Source organism: Aquarana catesbeiana, linkage group LG01, assembly GCF_042186555.1.
Source record: "Aquarana catesbeiana isolate 2022-GZ linkage group LG01, ASM4218655v1, whole genome shotgun sequence".
In the NCBI taxonomy this organism is placed as follows: Eukaryota; Metazoa; Chordata; class Amphibia; order Anura; family Ranidae; genus Aquarana; species Aquarana catesbeiana.
In genome coordinates this window covers 604,191,525-604,209,806 of record NC_133324.1, presented here as the reverse complement: position 1 = coordinate 604,209,806, position 18,282 = coordinate 604,191,525, and the positions used below count along the sequence as shown (strand labels likewise).

At 40.7% G+C, this 18,282-nt stretch overlaps 1 protein-coding gene and 2 non-coding genes across 4 annotated transcripts in view; all 3 read left to right on the top strand.

Annotated features, from left to right (window-relative positions):
- The window catches only part of RFX2 (regulatory factor X2), an 88,697-nt gene that overhangs the window by 59,440 nt on the left and 10,975 nt on the right, over positions 1 to 18,282 (top strand). For both annotated transcript variants that reach the window (XM_073599026.1, XM_073599036.1), the window contains 8 exons: positions 2,547 to 2,728; positions 4,940 to 5,059; positions 5,872 to 5,984; positions 6,094 to 6,212; positions 8,043 to 8,152; positions 13,800 to 13,951; positions 17,582 to 17,679; positions 17,770 to 17,919. In XM_073599026.1, the coding sequence (XP_073455127.1) occupies positions 2,547 to 2,728; positions 4,940 to 5,059; positions 5,872 to 5,984; positions 6,094 to 6,212; positions 8,043 to 8,152; positions 13,800 to 13,951; positions 17,582 to 17,679; positions 17,770 to 17,919 (1,044 nt within the window). The remainder of the gene's footprint in view (positions 1 to 2,546; positions 2,729 to 4,939; positions 5,060 to 5,871; positions 5,985 to 6,093; positions 6,213 to 8,042; positions 8,153 to 13,799; positions 13,952 to 17,581; positions 17,680 to 17,769; positions 17,920 to 18,282) is intronic.
- LOC141125046 (small nucleolar RNA SNORA49) lies at positions 10,255 to 10,383 on the top strand. The gene has a single exon (XR_012241347.1). It is a non-coding gene; the product is annotated as a small nucleolar RNA SNORA49 (small nucleolar RNA).
- Positions 15,712 to 15,840, top strand: LOC141125045 (small nucleolar RNA SNORA49). Its single transcript, XR_012241346.1, has one exon. It is a non-coding gene; the product is annotated as a small nucleolar RNA SNORA49 (small nucleolar RNA).

Genomic DNA, 18,282 nt, shown 5'->3' with positions numbered 1-18,282 from the left:
CTCGCAAAGTCCTCTGCTTGTGATAGGAGCTTTGAGTGTGCATGTTTATAACCCTATGATGTATGGGACTTGTGTCCTTTTCAGCCTAACAGTCTATGATCAAAGAGTACACATTTAAAGGAAATAGCACACCAAAGATGTTATCTCTTTTAATTTTTAAATTCCAATTTTATTGTTTGAGTACAATAGGTGGGGTTTTGATGATTATTATTGTTAAACTTTATTAGAATAATCAGCTTTGTCGATAAATGCAGCCAGTTCTTTTCAGTTATCTTTACTGTTCCCAGAATAAAAAGGCTGTCTGCTAGCTGTGATAACTAAACCACTTGCCGATCCTGGGTTGTAATTTAAAAGCAAACCCAAACAACTTATTGGTGGGTCCCATTGGCCAACTGAGAGAATCCTCAATCCCTTACATAATCTTGGAAAATGTTTATAAAGTTTTAAAACTGATTTTAGTTTTTGTTAGGCATAAGGACCCATGATGCGTTCCATTACATGCAGTATGCAAATTTTCTGCAAGCATGCTGCCACGGTTTTTAACAGTGACAGTCTTGCTGGATCATCACTGTTCTATTTAGTAGGCTAACTGCTCTGTTATTGCAAGTCCTAAGAATCTTGATTTTCTTCCTTTTGGCTGCTTAAAGTGGTTGTTAAGCCACTCTAACCTGTATACAATATCAGCACTGCCTCCTATTGTAGTATCCTCCTGTGTGTGTGTGTGTGTGTGTGTGTGTGTGTGTGATTTATAAAAATAAATGCTGCAAATACCTCATTTCACTGCCGCGATTGCGATCACATGACCAACCAGCTTTCTCCTTTCTTCCTCTGAGAGATGCAGTGGGTGGGGCTGAGATTTCTCTGCTGATGTCAGTCGAGAGGAGGAGAGAGCTGACTGGTCATGTGGTCGCAATCTCTGCTCTTAAATGAGGTATTAGCAGCATTTGTATTTATAAATCATTCACAGAGGGGCACACTGCAATAGGAGACAGTGCTGATGGTGCGGCAGGAGTGGCGGCTCACACACAAACAGGGAGGGGGGGGTGGAGGACACAGGAGCAGAGAGGAGAGCAGATAGCATGCTGCTGATAATGGAGGCACATAAACTGACCAGGGTGTAAGGGCTCAGCGCCCATGATACACCGTGGTCAGAGGGGTGGGGAGAAACTGGCAGGATCTGCCAGGTTTTTTAAGGTGTTACAGGGGGCCAAATGACACAAGACAAGCACTGTGTCATATAACATGCTTTAAAGGAGCAAAATCCTTTTTTTTTTTTTTTCTCTTGGGTTAACAAATGCTTTAAAGTTGAGGTTTAGTATCTATTTTTTGTGATGCAGCGCCATAATGTAATGGTGTGTATTCCAAATAATTTCAGGCACCTCCTTACTGCCACTGGATACTGTCCTTCTGGTTCTGTGAGAATGAACTGCAGCTGCTGCTACCAAGAAATGTTGAGACATCCTTCTGCCCTCTCCTCCATTCACAGAAATTGTCTTGCTATACTCCCACAATACATCATGTTCTGTCAATGGGCTTTGGAGCAGTTGAATAACAAGACCCCCACCGCCCATTCACAGAATGCAGCACATAGTGGGGACAATAATAGGAGTTTTTTTGAATGATGAAGGGGGAAGGAGGGTGGTGCAACGTTTCTCTGCAGTTAAGCAACAGATGACTGGCTCTCAGGACTGTATTCGGCAGCAATGAGGAGGCACTTCAGAAACGATTTTTTAGCAAAAGCAGCTGTCTGCAGGTTATAGGATACACACCATTAAACATAACCTATGTGTTTTGGTGCTGTAGTTCCCACTAATAAACTAAACTTCAGCTTGAGGCTGGGTTCACACCTATGCGAATTGGATGCTGCTTACACTGCATCCAATTCGCATGACATTTTAAAATACGTTCATTTGAAAGAGGCTGGTTCACATATGTGTGTTGCATTCGCACTCCGCATTGCCCAAAAAAGTTGCATTTTCTGGGCATCGCGGTGCGAATTGCAAGCACATTATCTTCTATGGGAACGCATCTGATTCGCAGATACATTCCGTTGTGAACAGGATAAAATCCTGATATAAACCTGACCTAATACTGATGCAATCCTGACCTGATCCTGATCAAAAACTGATGTGAAACACTGAACAACTACTTTGTCAATTAGCTGTGAAAACAGATCTTCAATTCGCACTGCCCATCTGTGAACCCAGCCTTAAAGTAGAACTAAACCCTCCAATCCTTTACAGCCAAGGAAGCTGCCATCTTAGCCTTTGCTTTAATCTGCAGTTGCCATGGTGCGCCACACGTGATCAGTTGTGACACCAGCTATTTCATGGCTTGACAGTTTGGTTGAGAGCATATGTACACATCATGCCGTGCCTTGAATGCTGTTTTGGGAAACCATTAAAACGACTGGTTTAGTTCTGCTTTAATGCTGCAAAAGCATGATTTGAGACAATGGTCTATGTTGGTAAGGATAAAGATCTGTTGTGTGATACAGGCCTATTACTTTTCTGTTTATTTAATTGCCTGATGATTCTTTCTTTTAGCTTCAATGGCTGTTGGATAACTATGAGACAGCAGACGGTGTTAGCCTTCCCAGAAGTTCATTGTACAACCATTATTTACGGCATTGCCAGGAGCACAAGCTGGATCCAGTTAATGCAGCTTCATTTGGTAAACTAATACGCTCGGTGTTTATGGGACTGCGAACGAGACGCCTTGGCACCAGGTTAGCATATTGTAACTGGATAGGAGGAGCTTTATAGCTTTCCCCAGTGTTGATATGTACCACTTTATGGGGAATTGCAAGTAATTCATTTATATATGGGTAAAATGTAGGGAGGCTGACTTTTATATTATATTTGGAATACTGTTTCTCCACGACTCCAAATGTAAATCTTGCTGCTGTTGTGGAAAAAATAAAATGGGGGTTAGCACTGCCAGCCCCCATATTTCTTACACTACAGGTATCCTGTTAAAGTGGGCTTATTTCTTTTGGCTGGATTTGTACTAATTTTGTTTAAAGGTCATTGTCTGGGGCAAACCAGTCTTGATAACAAAGAAGTTATTATTTTGGTTAACTGTGTACTATAGGCTAATCCATGGTGTGAATGGTTTTACTTGGCACACCAAAAGTTTGTTTAGTGGCTATACAATGTCAGCCATCATTTCTAAAACAATGGAAAGGTGCAATGCATTGCAGAGCCTTAGAACGCAAGACACTGATGCTATTTGAACCGGTTTGGTATATGTAGCATTCATTATAATGTCTGATCAGGAGGATCGATTTACACAGATTGCGGTTTTCACCCAGAAAACTTGTATAAGAGTGGAAATAATTACAGTGTACAAATATATAAGATGACATCAGTACCTTTAAAAAAAATGGTTTATGCTAAGCTTTTGTTTTGTCTTCTCACAATGCAACTCGGTGTAGGTAGACACATGAAGGTCGATTTACTAAAGGCAAATAGTAGGGATGCATCAAATCCACTTTTAGCAAGAAGCGTGAGTACCCATTACCGATACCTATTGCCAGCAATTAGGGAGATCAAGAAGAAGAGGAGCAGGGAGGAGGGGGGTCTCCATCAGTGTGCCCCATCCTTCTCTTCTTTCAGCACTACAATTGGCCTTATTGTATTAATTGATGCTTCTCGCCTCCTTGCTCCTGAGACATGCACCAATCATGGTTATCTACAGAGCCTCACCTGTAAGTCCTGTTTTAGGAGGGAGAACATCCGTGTACAATGTGTCTGCCTGCTCCTCCTCCCCTTTTTCTTCCCCCGGAGCACCGCTACCATCACTGGGACTGCTAAAGTCCCAGGTGGCCAGGGGTAAGTGGCTGCGATGGCCTGGGATTGGTGCTGCTTTCCTTTTGACTGTCAGCAGGGAGAAGGAGAGCCGATCCGTCACATCCTCCCACTCACTGAGCTGTCAGGGCAGTCTTAGGTAGAGCCCCAGGATCTAGATGGACCAGGGGAGGGGGGAATCTGTCATACCACACCTCAGCTGCTGTATCCATGGGCGCTGACCTTTTCTGTCATGGGGCCCTCTACTGGCCCTGTGCCCTCAGGCAAAGCCCAAGTGCTCGAATGGCCAGTCCACCCCTGATTTTGTTCACACTTAAGCTGTCAGCAGGGGAACCCTGCTGACAGCTGAATAAGTCATCGGTTAAGGATGCAGTGGCCCCGCTCCTTAAAAACTGATAATTGCCGGCATTCTTTTGTTTACATTTCAGCTGTCAGCGGTGGAAACCCGCTGACAGCTGAAAGAACCGAGCCTGAAGGTATCAGTTTTTAGTATCTGTGCATTTGCATAAGTACTGATATTCATGCAAATGCTTAGTATCGCCAACCCTACCAAATAGGCTAGTGGCTTTGCAAAAGAAGTTGCACGTGCAAGGGGATTTTCTCCAGAGCTTAGTTAATGTGATGAAATTTCACTTTTCAAAGAATATGCAATCACATGCAAGGAGAAACAAAAAAAAACCCAGCATTTTTGCTTGCACGTGATTGGATGATGGAAATCCGCAGAAATTCACCTTATTCATTAAGATCGGGGGAAATTTTCCTTGTAAAGTGCTACTTCTCATTTACCTTTAGTTAAATGCCTGTCCTTTTGTCTTTAGTAAATTAACCTCATTGAAAGCAATGCACCCATTGTGCGGCTGATAGCTCAACAACTTAAATAGCTAGGCAGTTGTAGTAGCAGTTATTTGCTGCCTCTCGCAATAATCTATAATCAATCCCAAAAAGATTTAATACATCAACAAAAATGTTGAAAAGCATGTAAAATTCACGTACAAAATTACATAAACGATGTACTCGCTGAAATGATATATTTTTACTTTTTAACCTCCAAAATACTTCATGTTACATCTATCTATTACCTAAACTTTTTTTTTTTTTTTTTTTTTTTTTTTTTTTTTTTTGTGTGACAGGGGTAACTCCAAATACCACTATTATGGCATCCGGTTGAAACCTGATTCCCCACTTAACAGGCTTCAAGAAGATATGCAGTATATGGCAATGAGGCAGCAGCCAATCCATCAGAAACAAAGGTTTGCAAGCGCTTTGGTCTTGCCTGTTCAGAAATAAAGTTTTTTTTATGTTGTTGAAATACAGCTTTTCTAATGGAGGGTGAAACCTTTATAGATTGAATGCCAACAGTATTTCTCATTGCCTCTTTTTAGACTAGAATGGTCAGGGTGTTTTTGTGGCTATACATTCTCTTATGCGAATACCTGCAGCTAGAATGACAGGTGTGCGCAAATAGCTGCAGTTACGGACAAATGGACATAGCTGGGTGCAGGCTGACACTGTCCAGCCGTGATCATCTGTCCCTAACGCAGGAAATTCCTGAATGTGCGAACAATCCTAGATCGCTTCAGCCACCATCAGCCTTTCATGGCATTGTGTGTGAAACTTTTGACATACACCTATCATTGCAGCAGCAGGGATCTGTAGATTCTAGCCACTGGATTTCAGTGTGTGCTAATTGCACGATGTGAAAGGGGCCCACGAATGGCTTTTTTTTTTTTTTTCAAATAGTTAATCACCAGGTATCAAAGTGGAAATGCCACCTTTTTTGTATTTGGTTCTTTCGCACTTCTACCATAAAAGAAGATTGTATTTTTTTTTTTTATGCTGGAGGGGCAACACCCCTCTTATACCAGGGGCCCAATATATGTGGCATAGTGCCAGGGTTAGAAACCTGCTTGAAAGCAGAGGGTTTCCAAGTCTGGAACTGCACCAGACAACTGTTCATTATATTCGGTAAGATTTTATTGTTTTGCAAAAGTAATAACCTTCTTGATGGAACGGGAGTATTGCTACTTGGGTGTTAAATCATTTATCTGTTTGCAATGCTCAGGTACAGACCTACACACAAGACAGATGGCATGATGGATACCTCGCTCGGCAGCCAGCACACCTCTCCAGAGCAGTCCGTTGCTGCTCAGAGCCAGCACCACCAGCAATTCATAGGTAGTGTACACTTATGTTTGCATGTGTAGACCCTTGACTAAATAAAAATGGTGGATGAATGAGGAAAAATTCACTAATATTCACATCTTATTATTTTCTTATTGCATAGATACCTCCCATGTGTTCCCAGACTTTCCTGATCCAGATCTGGGTGGTCTGATGCTACCTGATGGCATTACTATGTCTGATGTAAAGAATTTGCAGCTTATGTACCGACGACACTGTGAGGTGAGTAACAGTCCTGTTCATTGCAAATTTGGATTTGTGGTATGAATTTTATTTTCCTTTTAGATGAATAAGGAACTGTACCAATATAGGCTTACAGCAGAATCTCTGCTTTCTTTATGACAGTAAACTTGACATTCATTGCTGCCTTAACGCTGTAGTGCCCATCTTAGCAATGTTTCTGTGTACGCCATAGCTTAGAGCAGTGAGGTTGATTTACTAAAACTGGAGAGTGCAAAATCTGGTGCAGCATGCTTTGTAGCCAATCTGCTTCTAACTTTAGCTTATTCACTTTTATAAAAAAAAATGGAAGCGTATTGGTTACTATGCATAACTGCACCATATTGTTACCTCCAGTTTTGGTAAATCAACCACAGTGTTCCTTAAAATATGGTTCAGGATCCATACTGGGATGTGAATGTGCTTTGACTGTGCACCCAAGTGAGAAATCAGTGGCAAGTGATATAGCACACTGACTGACAGCACCGACACACATGGGGAACTAGAAGGCGGGAGGATGTGAGTTCACATAGATCAGGTGTGAGCTCTGCTATACAGAGACTGCAGGGGCAAATGCCAAGTCACATTCAGGTACATTCAATGCTTCCTTTTTTTTTTTTTTTTTTTTTTAAAGGAATTTGTCTACCTTTTTCTAGATTTGGGCAGTTGTAAATCCGCTCGATCACTTCTACACTGTGGGGAATGCACTTCCGGGTTCAGAGCTATCACACTACAGCTTCTATGGCCAGGGAAGAAGATTAGGCACAGTCTATGCTCAATCGACTTTAGCAGGGTGCAGAGGGGACAGTAGGGATGATGTCTCCCTAAATAGAACCTGTCACGTGTGCACTATGCTATATTCACGGGGGCTTATCAATCCCCTTGTGATAGCAATAAAGTTTTAAGTAAAACATTTAAAAAAAAGTTTAAGAAAATAAACACAACACCCCAAAATTTTTAAGCCTCCATCCCCACATACATACCTAATAATATAAACAGAAAAGCATGCTTTGGGTGCGCAAGTGTATAAAAATGACAATTGTGTATCTGGACACACACCAAGTGAGAGCAATAATTCCAAAGCCATCATTCACTGTTGACTCTAAAATAATGAGTTGTAAAGGCACTTTTTTTTTTTTTTTTAACATTTTATAGAATTTTCATAGAATGAGAAACAGTCAAGTACATCACATAAGGCTCAACAGCCCTGACTCGGAACATTTTTGTAAAAGCTTTTAAACCGTCGCCTATGGACAATTTTGTGTACCATAGTTTTTTGCCATTTGATGGTTCCGTGTAGTTTTGAAGCTTGAAATATGATATCCGTTTACTCCATGCAACCCCATCTTTTATAGTTTGTTAAAAAAAAAAATGTGTGTATTATATTTTTGTTTTTGCATTTACTGAAATTATAGATTTGGTAAACCGTAGCACAATATGTTGTGTGAAATAAAACAATAAAAAAATTACAACCTCTGCCATTTTATGCCATGTGGTCTCTGCTTTTAATAGATGTTTTGGAGGTTTTAGGTAATCTTCAGGCCTGAAATGTGCATTTTAATGTGTGCAAAAAAATGGGAAGAAAAATGGCTCCAGCAGTAAAAGAGTTAAATGCATTTGACAATATTTAGGGAAATGTGTTCCCAGTAAGCCCTTACCTCTACACAGCATTAATGGTAGCTTTTGTCACTAAAATTACTTTGTAACACAGGTGTTGTCCTCCAGAACATTGTGTATAAAAAAACAAAGCAGGGGGGTAAACATTATTGGGGTATAAATTTATTTTATCCAGAGACCAGTGATGCAACGCTTATATTTTTTTTAATCCTACAGGCAACTGTAGATGTGGTGATGAATCTACAGTTCCAATATATTGAGAAATTGTGGCTGGCTTTCTGGAACTCTAAACCGTCTTCTCCGGATGGCTCAACAGCATTATCAAGGTGAGAAAGCCACTTCATTTGATTATGAGCAGAGTAGTCTCTTTATTAAAAGGTGTGTGTTGTGTGTGGTTTTTTTTTTTTTTTTTTTTCTTAGATGTAGAGATTTACCCTCCCGTTCTGTTACGATGGCTGGTGTCCACTGGGGCTGAAAGGGAGGGGAAATCTTTCCAATGGGGACACAAATGATACATCTGTAGTAATACTAAAATCATCACAGACAAACAATGATATATAGTATCCTATAAAAGCAAACATAGCAATGGTCTGCACTCAGTTTCTTTATATTGTGTGTCCCATCTGACAGTCAACCTCATATAATGTGGCTGTAAACCCTGCAGTAATCTTTAGCATTTTATCCTGCATGCTGAAAACTGATAAAGGCAAAATGAAACACTGGGGGATATATATATATATATATATATATATATATATATATATATATATATATATATATATATATATACATAAGCAAGCCAGGAGTGGTTAAACGTATCAAGGAGGGCGGGTTTTTGGGTGGAAAAATGTTGTATGCAGTCGTTTTGCTGACATTCAATCTATACAGCCAAAGAAGTTAAGGTTTGGAGTACTGCTGATATATATAATTTTTTATTTATTTTTTTAAAGCTTATTGATGGCAGTTTTTGGGATGGGGAGTGGGCTGGGGGGGGGGGGGGGGGGGTGGTTATTTCCCTACTGGGAACATCAATGGTATTAAAACCCTTTTAAAGGGTGAAGGTTTTCTTTTACCTTCATGCATTCTATGCATGAAGGTAAAAAGAGTCTTCAGTGTGCATCTTCCCCCGCAGCCCCTAATACTTACCCAAGCTCAATCCCAATCCAGCAATGTGCATGAGAGCAGCGGCTCTCACGGGTCTCTCGCTCCTCATTGGCTGAGACAGCAGTGGGAGCCATGCATTGTGTGTCCCATAGAAACAGAGGTGGTTCAGGAGCGAGCACGCATGAGTGCCTCCAGAGCAAGCAGCACTTCTCAAGGGGGAGGGGCCAGGAGCACTGGTGGGGGGGGCCAAGAAGAGGAGGATCGGGGCTGCTCTGTGCAAAACCATTGCACGGAGCAGGTAAGTATGAGGTGTTTATTTTAACCAATTAAGGACCGGAAGGATTTGCCCCCTTGATGACCAGGCCATTTTTTGCAATACGGCACTGCATCGCTTTAACTGACAATTGCGTTGCAGTCTTGTGACGTTGTACCCAAACAAAATTGACGTCTTTTTTCCCCACAAATAGAGCTTTCTTTTGGGGGTATTTGATCACCTCTGTGGTTTTTATTTTTGCGATATAAACCAAAAAAAGCGACTATTTTGAAAAAAAAACAAACAATATTTTTTACTTTTTGCTATAATAAAGAATTATTTTTTATTTATTTATTTTTTTACTTTTTTCATCTACATATTTTTGGTAAAAAAAATCTCAATAATCGTATATTGATTGGTTTGCGCAAAAGTTAACGCATCTACAAAATATAAGATTTATAGCATTTTCATTATTATTATTTTTTTTTACTAGTAATGGCGGTGATCAGCTATTTTTAGCGGGACTGCGACATTGCGGCAGACAGATCGGACACTTTTTTGGGACCATTGACATTTATACAGCGATCAGAGCTAAAAATAGCCACTGGTTACTGTATAAATGTCACTGCCAGGGAAGGGGTGAACACTAGGGGCGATCAAGAGGTTAAGTGTGTTCCCTCATGTGTATTGGTATGCCTCATGGGTATGGGAATGCCTGGAGGAGGAGACCGATCGCTGTTTCTAATCTTTAAGAGCAGCAGATCTGTCTGTTTACACTGACCGATCTCCGTTCTGTCTCTGTCAGGAGTGATCGCGGGTAGCCTGCGGGCAACGCGACCGCCGGCCACGCACATCGGCTCAGACGTCGCACAGTATAACTGCGGTCGCTGATCTTTAAGGGCAGTGATCCCCTTTAAATACCCCTATAGATAACTGGGTGCTGTGGGCTTTAACATAGTTTTGTACTTTGTTCAAACCATTTTTTTTTATTTTTTGGGTAGCGTCTGGTCAATATCTTCTGTAATCTTGTTTTTCTAAAATCTAGAGGCACTACTTTTAAAAGTGCACTGCATTCCTCATCCTTACTCCAGGGTTATGGTTGTCTATACATTCTCTGGCATTACTTGAGGATAAAGTAAATGTTCTCTTGCTACCTCTGGAATCCCTTTTCCAAAGGACTGGCAAAGTTGAGCATACATATAATTATGGTTATGTTCTCTCCTGTTCCTATTCACAGTTCTAATTTATCAAACTATCTTCCATAAGACTTGCCTAAAGCAAGGCATAGTCTCATGTTCCAGTCAAAATTTTCCAGTACTGCTTTGAATCTTTTTTAGAGTTCCTATCTATTTCAGGTTAGGAAAAGCGAGACACTATAATTTTTTTTTTTTTTGATACGAAAAACAAACGCACTTAACTGTGGTACCATGCGATCTGTTGCAGGAAAACGCATTGCATTTGTGATCTGTGTTTGGGTGTCACTAGGAATACATTGACATCCACAGCAGATTATGCACCAAATTAGAGGTCGACCGATATGGGGTTTTCACTGGCCGATGCCGATATTTAGAAATCGCGGTGGCCGATGGCCGATATGTGATGCCGATTTTTTGGGCCGATATATTTGACCGATTTTTTTTTTTTTTTTTTTTTTTTTTTTTTCCCTTCATCTCATAAAATCTAACAGTTAGACCCCTTTCACACTGGGGCATTTTTCAGGCGCTTTTGGGCTAAAAAGAGCGCCTGTAAAGTGCCTGTAAAACGGCTCCCCTGCAGTCTCAGTGTGATATCCTGAGTGCTGTCACACTGAGGCGATGCGCTGGCAGGATGTAAAAAAAAAGTCCTGCGAGCAGCATCTTTGGAGCGGTGTATACCGCTCCTCCACCACTCCTGCCCATTGAAATGAATGCGCACCACTGCCGAAGCGCCTGCAAAGCGTTTTGGCAGCGGCGCTTCAGGGGCGCATTTAACCCCTTCCTCGGCCGCTAGCTGGGTTAGAAGCGCCCCGCTAGCAGCCGAATAGCACCTCTAAAATGACGGTAAAGCGCCGCTAAAGCTAGCAGCGTTTTACCATCAACTCCTGCCCGCTCCAGTGTGAAAGCAGCCTTAAGTAATAAGTGATACAGAAAATTTTTTACATTTAAACATTAAACAAAACAAACCTCCGATCAGTTCACTTGTAAGTATAATTTAGAAAAAAAAAAAACTATCTTAAATATTTAAATACACAAAAACAGGTAATCAAAACTTTTGGACGAAAAAAAATGGGCTAACTTTACTGCTTAGTTTTTTTTTTTTTTTTAATTCATTACTGTATTTTTTTTAAAAAATTGCGTTTGAAAGACCGCTGCGCAAATACCGTGTGACATAAAATATTGCAACAACCACCATTTTATTCCCTAGGGTCTCTGCTAAAAAAAATATATATAATGTTTGGGGGTTCTAAGGGATTTTCTAGCAGAAAATACAGGATTTTTACCTGTAAGCAACAAGTGTCAGAAAAGATTGAGTCTTTAAATGGTTAAACTGAGAGCTTCTACACGCAGAGTTCAGTCTATTGATAAAAGAACTTGAAAAGATACAAATGTATCTTTCTTATCAGACTTGGCAGGCTGCCCAGAGGAGGAGAGAATCCTCTCCACAGGCAACTTGCATTGACTTCTATTACAGAAGTCATTTGCAAGTCATGGCTGAAGTTACAATCGGCCTTTTTTTATCAGCACAATCGGCCGATGCCGATTAAGTAAAAATCGCCAAATATCATCGGCCGGCCGATATATCGGTCGACCTCTACACCAAATGCATTTTGAATGCAGTGCAGGAAACTCGCATGGAATACTGGTTTCCTGCACTGCGTTCTGGCGTGAACTGGCCCACAATATCCTTGTAAGATCTGTAACCGTGTAAGTAGGATTCATTACCTTCATTGGCTTTGCTTTACCCACTTCAAGCTTTTGAATCATCCACTGTGTCTTATGTCTAGTGTCTAGTCAGCTATTAAAATTCTACAAATTATCAGCTATATATTTAATGGACAGAAATATTTAGACTGATGTTGAAATAAACTTTACCCCAGCAAAATTTGGACATTCCCCACTAGGTACGATGTAAAGTCCTGTGCAGTTAATACCAAAAAAGATTTTTATTAAATGTTATTTAGAAAGCCAGTTGTCCTTTCCTGTTTTACAATCTAAAACGTGTTTGAAAGTCTTCAAACTGATATTTCAGTGTTGAGCAGACACTGGTGATTTTAAATCACCCACATGCGTCTTAAAGGGTTTGTTAAGGTTCGTCTTTGTTATTTAAAAAAAGAACAAAAAACTTGCCACCTTTGTGCCTTTTGTGCAAGGGTTTTGCACAGCGCGGCCCTCCTCTTCTGGGGTCCCTCAGCGGCGCTCCTGGTGCCCCCACGGAGAGAGCCGCATTCCATGGGGGCACCCATTTACTGTATAAATGTCACTGCCGGGGAAGGGGTTAACACTAGGGGGTGATAAAGGGGTTAAGTGTGTTCCCTCATGTGTATTCTAACTGGGGGGGGACTGCCTGGAGGAGGAGACCGATCGCTGTTTCTAATCTTTAAGAGCAGAAGATCTGTCTCTCCTCCCGAGACAGAACGGAGATCTGTCTGTTTACATTGACAGATCTCTGTTCTGTCTCTCAGGAGCGATCGCGGGTGGCCGGCGGGCATCAGCTCCTGCATCGCACAGTATAACTGCGGTGGCTGGTCTTTAAGAGGTTAACAAAAAAAATTGAACCTTTTGAATACACTATAAGATCACTAACATGTTCCTAGTATATAAAAAAATATCTATATAGATATAAATCTATATCTCTCTCTAATAGGACAGTTTTTTAAAGAGGCCTTTTATTAAGATGTACAATTTTGTGAGAGCAACAATTCTTGCTAAGTTGGATTGCTATGTTTTTGCAGTGCCCCCATAAGTCTAACTGCAGAGTACAAGGACAGAAATTTTTTCTTATTGTTCAATAAGGGACACAGGAATGTAGCAATTTTTAGTATTTTATGCTGCTTTCAGGAGGTTGGAGCACTGGCAAACAGAAAAGCCAGCCCCTGTTAGCATACTCTGTGTCCAGGGCCGATCATTTGCAGGTAGTCGCTGCATGAGCGATTCCATTGGACTGGCTGCGAATAGCTGTGGGAGTTGTCAGCCTCGAATTGCTTTCAATGGAGCTTCTTCTCTGCTGCTAATCTCATAGAAACGCCACTGGGTCTTCCATCTCAAACAGCCACGTCCGCAAGTGTGACTGGGACCTACGAATTCCTAGATTCCTGTGTCCCTCAATATACATTAAGAAAAGTTTTTTACATGAAGTACCAAAATCCTGTTTTCTTCTTCTTTCATACCCATGTGTATGGCTTCTTCTGCAGCATTTCATACATAGCATAGTAGAGTGAAAATGAAAAAACAGCCTTATGCCAGCGAAGCTCCTCCTGGCACTTTCATTCAATGTATTTATCAACCACGTTGTTTTGTTGCTTTTTGTCTGAAATCGCTCAAAGAGATGCATTGTCTTGATTTTGCTGCTGGTTACTAGAACTTTAATAGCAGATCACACTGACATTTTATTGACTAATACCTTGTCTTCTAACACAGTGAGGAGGAGCAGGAAGCCGTCATCCCCAAGGAGATACTGATGGTTCTGTGTAAATATGAGCCTATTATGAGGTGGATGAGGGGCTGTGACCACATTCTATATCAAGCGCTAGTGGAAATTCTAATTCCAGATGTTTTGCGGCCTGTCCCAAGTGAGTACAAAGCAAAGATGCACATTATTTGAAATGTATAGAGCAATTTTTAAAAGAATAATGTTTGGGGATTTCAACTTAAATATACAAAAAAGAAAAGGAAACAAAAGGGGGTACATGGAGGCAAAAGGCTGATCTTGGGTACCATTTTTTTTTTTTTATATATGCGCTTATTAAATAACATTTAGTCATGAGTAGACAGATTGGTATTGGGGTCACCAGTTTTGATACGGTTGGAGAGCCATCTGCCTCTGCCACCACAGGTGAGTGGGGGATTTAGGGTGTACTAAACCAAAAATGTAATTTATTGCAGCTAACCAATCATTAGATGTGGTGACTGCCTCTGGTTTTTTTTTTCTTTTCTTAGGCTTTCTTCCCTATGTTTTTACCTGGTGATCCAGCCAGTAAGGCTACTTTCACACTGAAGGCGCTTTTCAGCGCCTCCCATGCACCGCAGTGTGAAAGCCCGAGTGCTTTCACACTGGGGCGGTGCGCTTGCGGGAGCAGCATCTTTAAGGGCGGTTTGTAAGTTCTGTATACAGCGCTCCTAAACCGCCTCTGCCTATTGGAATGCATGGGCAGCGCTTCAGAAGTGCCGCAACTCAGGCAGTTTTAACCCCTTCTTAGGCCGCTAGCGGGGGTTAAAAGCACCCTGCTAGCAGCCAAAAAGCACCGCTAAAATGAGCGGTGCTTTACCACTAACGTGGGGCGGCCCCAGTGTGAAAGTAGCCTAAAACACCTGTGTTGGTGACGGAAGGAGCAAAGGGGTCATCTTTGGACCGCACCATTGTCAGTCTTGGGGGGGGGGGGGGATTTTATCAGTCTTGGGGGGGGGGATTTTAGATGGACTACCAGATTTAGCTACACTAACAAAATGAAGCCAAACTCCAGCTAACACTTTATGAACAGTTACAGCAACCCGTTTTTTTTCTTTTACATTTTGGGATTGAGGTTGTACATAAAAGATGATCGTTTTAAGCACACTTACTTACTGGCCAGATCACCAGATGAAAATAGATGAAAAGCTTAAAAAAGCAAATGAATGTAGCAATCACATCTAAGAAATGGTAGCTACAATATAATGCACTTTATTTTGGGTTTAATACTGCTTTAAGAAATGTATCCCGCACTTGGCTGATTTTGATGTGTCACAAACGCTTTTCTGTAAGCATTTCCAAGCAGTGGTATCAGTGTATTGGGGGGCGGGGGGATGAAATTGAAAATGCCAACAGAGTAGAACAAGAAAAAGGGTCGAGTCTGCTTGCTGGTAAAAATATATCAAATAAATAACTGCACATTCCTTTTCAAAAACCATGCTGAGATTATGAAGATTATAAACAGTATCTCTTTACACAGTTCAAATTTGAATCTTCTACTATTTTTCTCCACTAGAGGGCCTCATGACTAGAATGTAAAAGTACAATTAGCAGAGCTGAAACTGATATAGAAACTTTATTTTGGATTAAACTTTTTATTTTTTATTTTGAAACAAATCTAAATTATGCCTACTGTAATATAAATACTACTTTTTTAAATAAACTAATTCATTTTAGATTAATATAATTTCTGTGTGGCTAAGCTTAAAGGGCAGTGATCCCCTTTAAATACCCCTATAGATAACTGGGTGCTGTTCATAGTACATAGTTTTGTACTTTGTTCAAACCTTTTTTGTTTTTATTTTTTGGGTAGCGTCTGGTCAATATCTTCTGTAATTTTTGTTTTTCTAAAATCTAGAGGCACTACTTTTAAAAGTGCACTGCATTCCTCATCCTTACTCCAGGGTTATGGTTGTCTATACATTCTCTGGCATTACTTGAGGATAAAGTAAATGTTCTCTTGCTACCTCTGGAATCCCTTTTCCAAAGGACTGGCAAAGTTGAGCATACATATAATTATGGTTATGTTCTCTCCTGTTCCTATTCACAGTTCTAATTTATCAAACTATCTTCCATAAGACTTGCCTAAAGCAAGGTATAGTCTCATGTTCCAGTCAAAATTTTCCAGTACTGCTTTGAATCTTTTGTAGAGTTCCTATTTCAGGTTAGGAAAAGCGAGACACTATAATTTTTTTTTTTTTTTTAAATGGTTACTGATTTTGATACGAAAAACAAACGCACTAAACTGTGGTACCATGCGATCTGTTGCAGACAAACGCATTGCATTTGTGATCTGTGTTTGGGTGTCACTAGGAATACATTGACATCCACAGCAGATTATGCACCCAGTGCATTTTGAATGCAGTGCAGGAAACTCGCATGGAACACTGGTTTCCTGCACTGTGTTCTGGCGGGAACTGGCCCACAATATCCTTTGTAAGATCTGTAACCGTGTAAGTAGGATTCATTGGCTCTTTTCTTTACCCACGTCAAGCTTTTGAAGCATCCACTGTGTCTAGTCAGCTATTCAAATTCTACAAATTATCAGCTATATATTTAATGGACAGAAATATTTAGACGTTGAAATAAACTTTACTCACCAGCAAAATTTGGACATTCCCCTCTAGGTACGATGTAAAGTCCTATGCAGTTAATACCAAAAAAAAGATTTTTATTAAATGTTATTTAGAAAGCCAGTTGTTCTTTCCTGTTTTACAATCTAAAACATGTTCGAAAGTCTTCAAACTGATATTTCAGTGTTGAGCAGACACTGGTGATTTAAATCACTCACATGCCTCTTAAAGGGGTTGTTAAGGTTCGTTTTTTTTTTTTTTTTTTTAAATAACAAAAAGAACAGAGCTGCCAAAACAGAGCTGCGTCCATTGACAGACAGCCAGACTCGGCCCTGCCCCCTGGCTCCCGTGTCACTGCATTTGATTGACAGCAGTTGGAGTCAATAGCTCCTGCTGCTATCAATCTATCCAATGACGATCCGAGACAGCGGCTGGAGCTGCTGTGCTCGTCCCTGACACTGGAACGATCGGGTTCAGGTAAGTAAAAGGGGGGTCTCTGAGGGTTGCTAAAATACAGAAGGTTTTTCACCTTAATGCACAGAATGCATTAAGGTGAAAAACCTTAAGGGTTTACAACCCCTTTTTTAAATTATTTATTTTTTATATCTCAATGAACACCTTAGCAGAGTTTCCCCTTCCTTACAATCAGTGACCATGATATTGCCTTGCAAGTGACTTATTTCCCACTCTGAAAGTACCCAGTGGTGAGAGGGAAGCCTGGTGGGCGAAGCTGGGATTCCTATACAGATATCTAACTTGATGGAGCTTTTGAGAGAATTATTAGTGGAGTGTGGCCCCTTTCACATTAGCGGTCTGATTGGGTCCTCCTGTCTGTTTCTCAGGCATACTGTTTAAACCTGCCTACCTCCAATCCGATCCAGCAAAAACAAACGAAAGGGGTTCACCTCTGGCCAGATTGCATCGGAGGGTAGTCAGGTATAAATGGATAACTGGTCCGTTAACATTCGACTGCCCATTGTGCAGGCTGTGTCTGTGCCTGGGACCTGTCATCCACCTGCTCTCACCTCAGCAGGGGATCAGTGGGCAAATTCCCTGCTGAAAAAAAAAACAGATCTGTCCTGTGTAAAAGGGACCTTTTATCAAGAATTCATACAACTGTTTTGGTATTCTAATGACTTTTTAAATTAAATGTTTGGGTTGCACGTTCTTTCCTTTTTTAGGTACTCTGACCCAGGCAATACGGAATTTTGCAAAGAGTCTGGAAGGATGGCTAACAAATGCCATGACTGATTTTCCCCAGCAAATAGTCCAGGCAAAGGTATATCAAAAATATTTTCCTAAAGTAATCAACAGTAAATTGATACCTTTTTATTATATATTGTATTTTTTTTTTTTTTTTTTTTTGTAGGTTGGTGTTGTCAGTGCCTTTGCCCAGACTCTGCGTCGATATACCTCCTTAAATCATTTGGCACAAGCTGCCCGTGCGGTTTTGCAAAATACATCACAAATCAATCAGATGCTCAGTGATCTTAACAGAGTAGATTTTGCAAACGTTCAGGTAAATAACTGAACTGATTTATCTCTTATATGGTTTTTGATTTTTAAATTTTCTTTCTGTTTCATCCCTTTTGGGTTGAGGGATGTTGGTAAACAGTTGAACTCGAATATGACTCAGTGACGTATATCAGGCAGCTCATTTACCTTCCAATAGAACTGAGGGTTGTTCAAAGTCTGAAATTTGCAATCCATAGGCAGACCGCTGGTATCAGTAGATACTGCTAAAGATGCATATTTATTTTCAGAAGGACCCTGAGCATTATCTCGTCCAACGTGTATTTTTAGCACTGGTGATCTCTGATAAAGGCTAAAACCTAAAGTCATTGTCTTTTCTACAGACCTGAAGGCGCTGAAAACTGTAGAT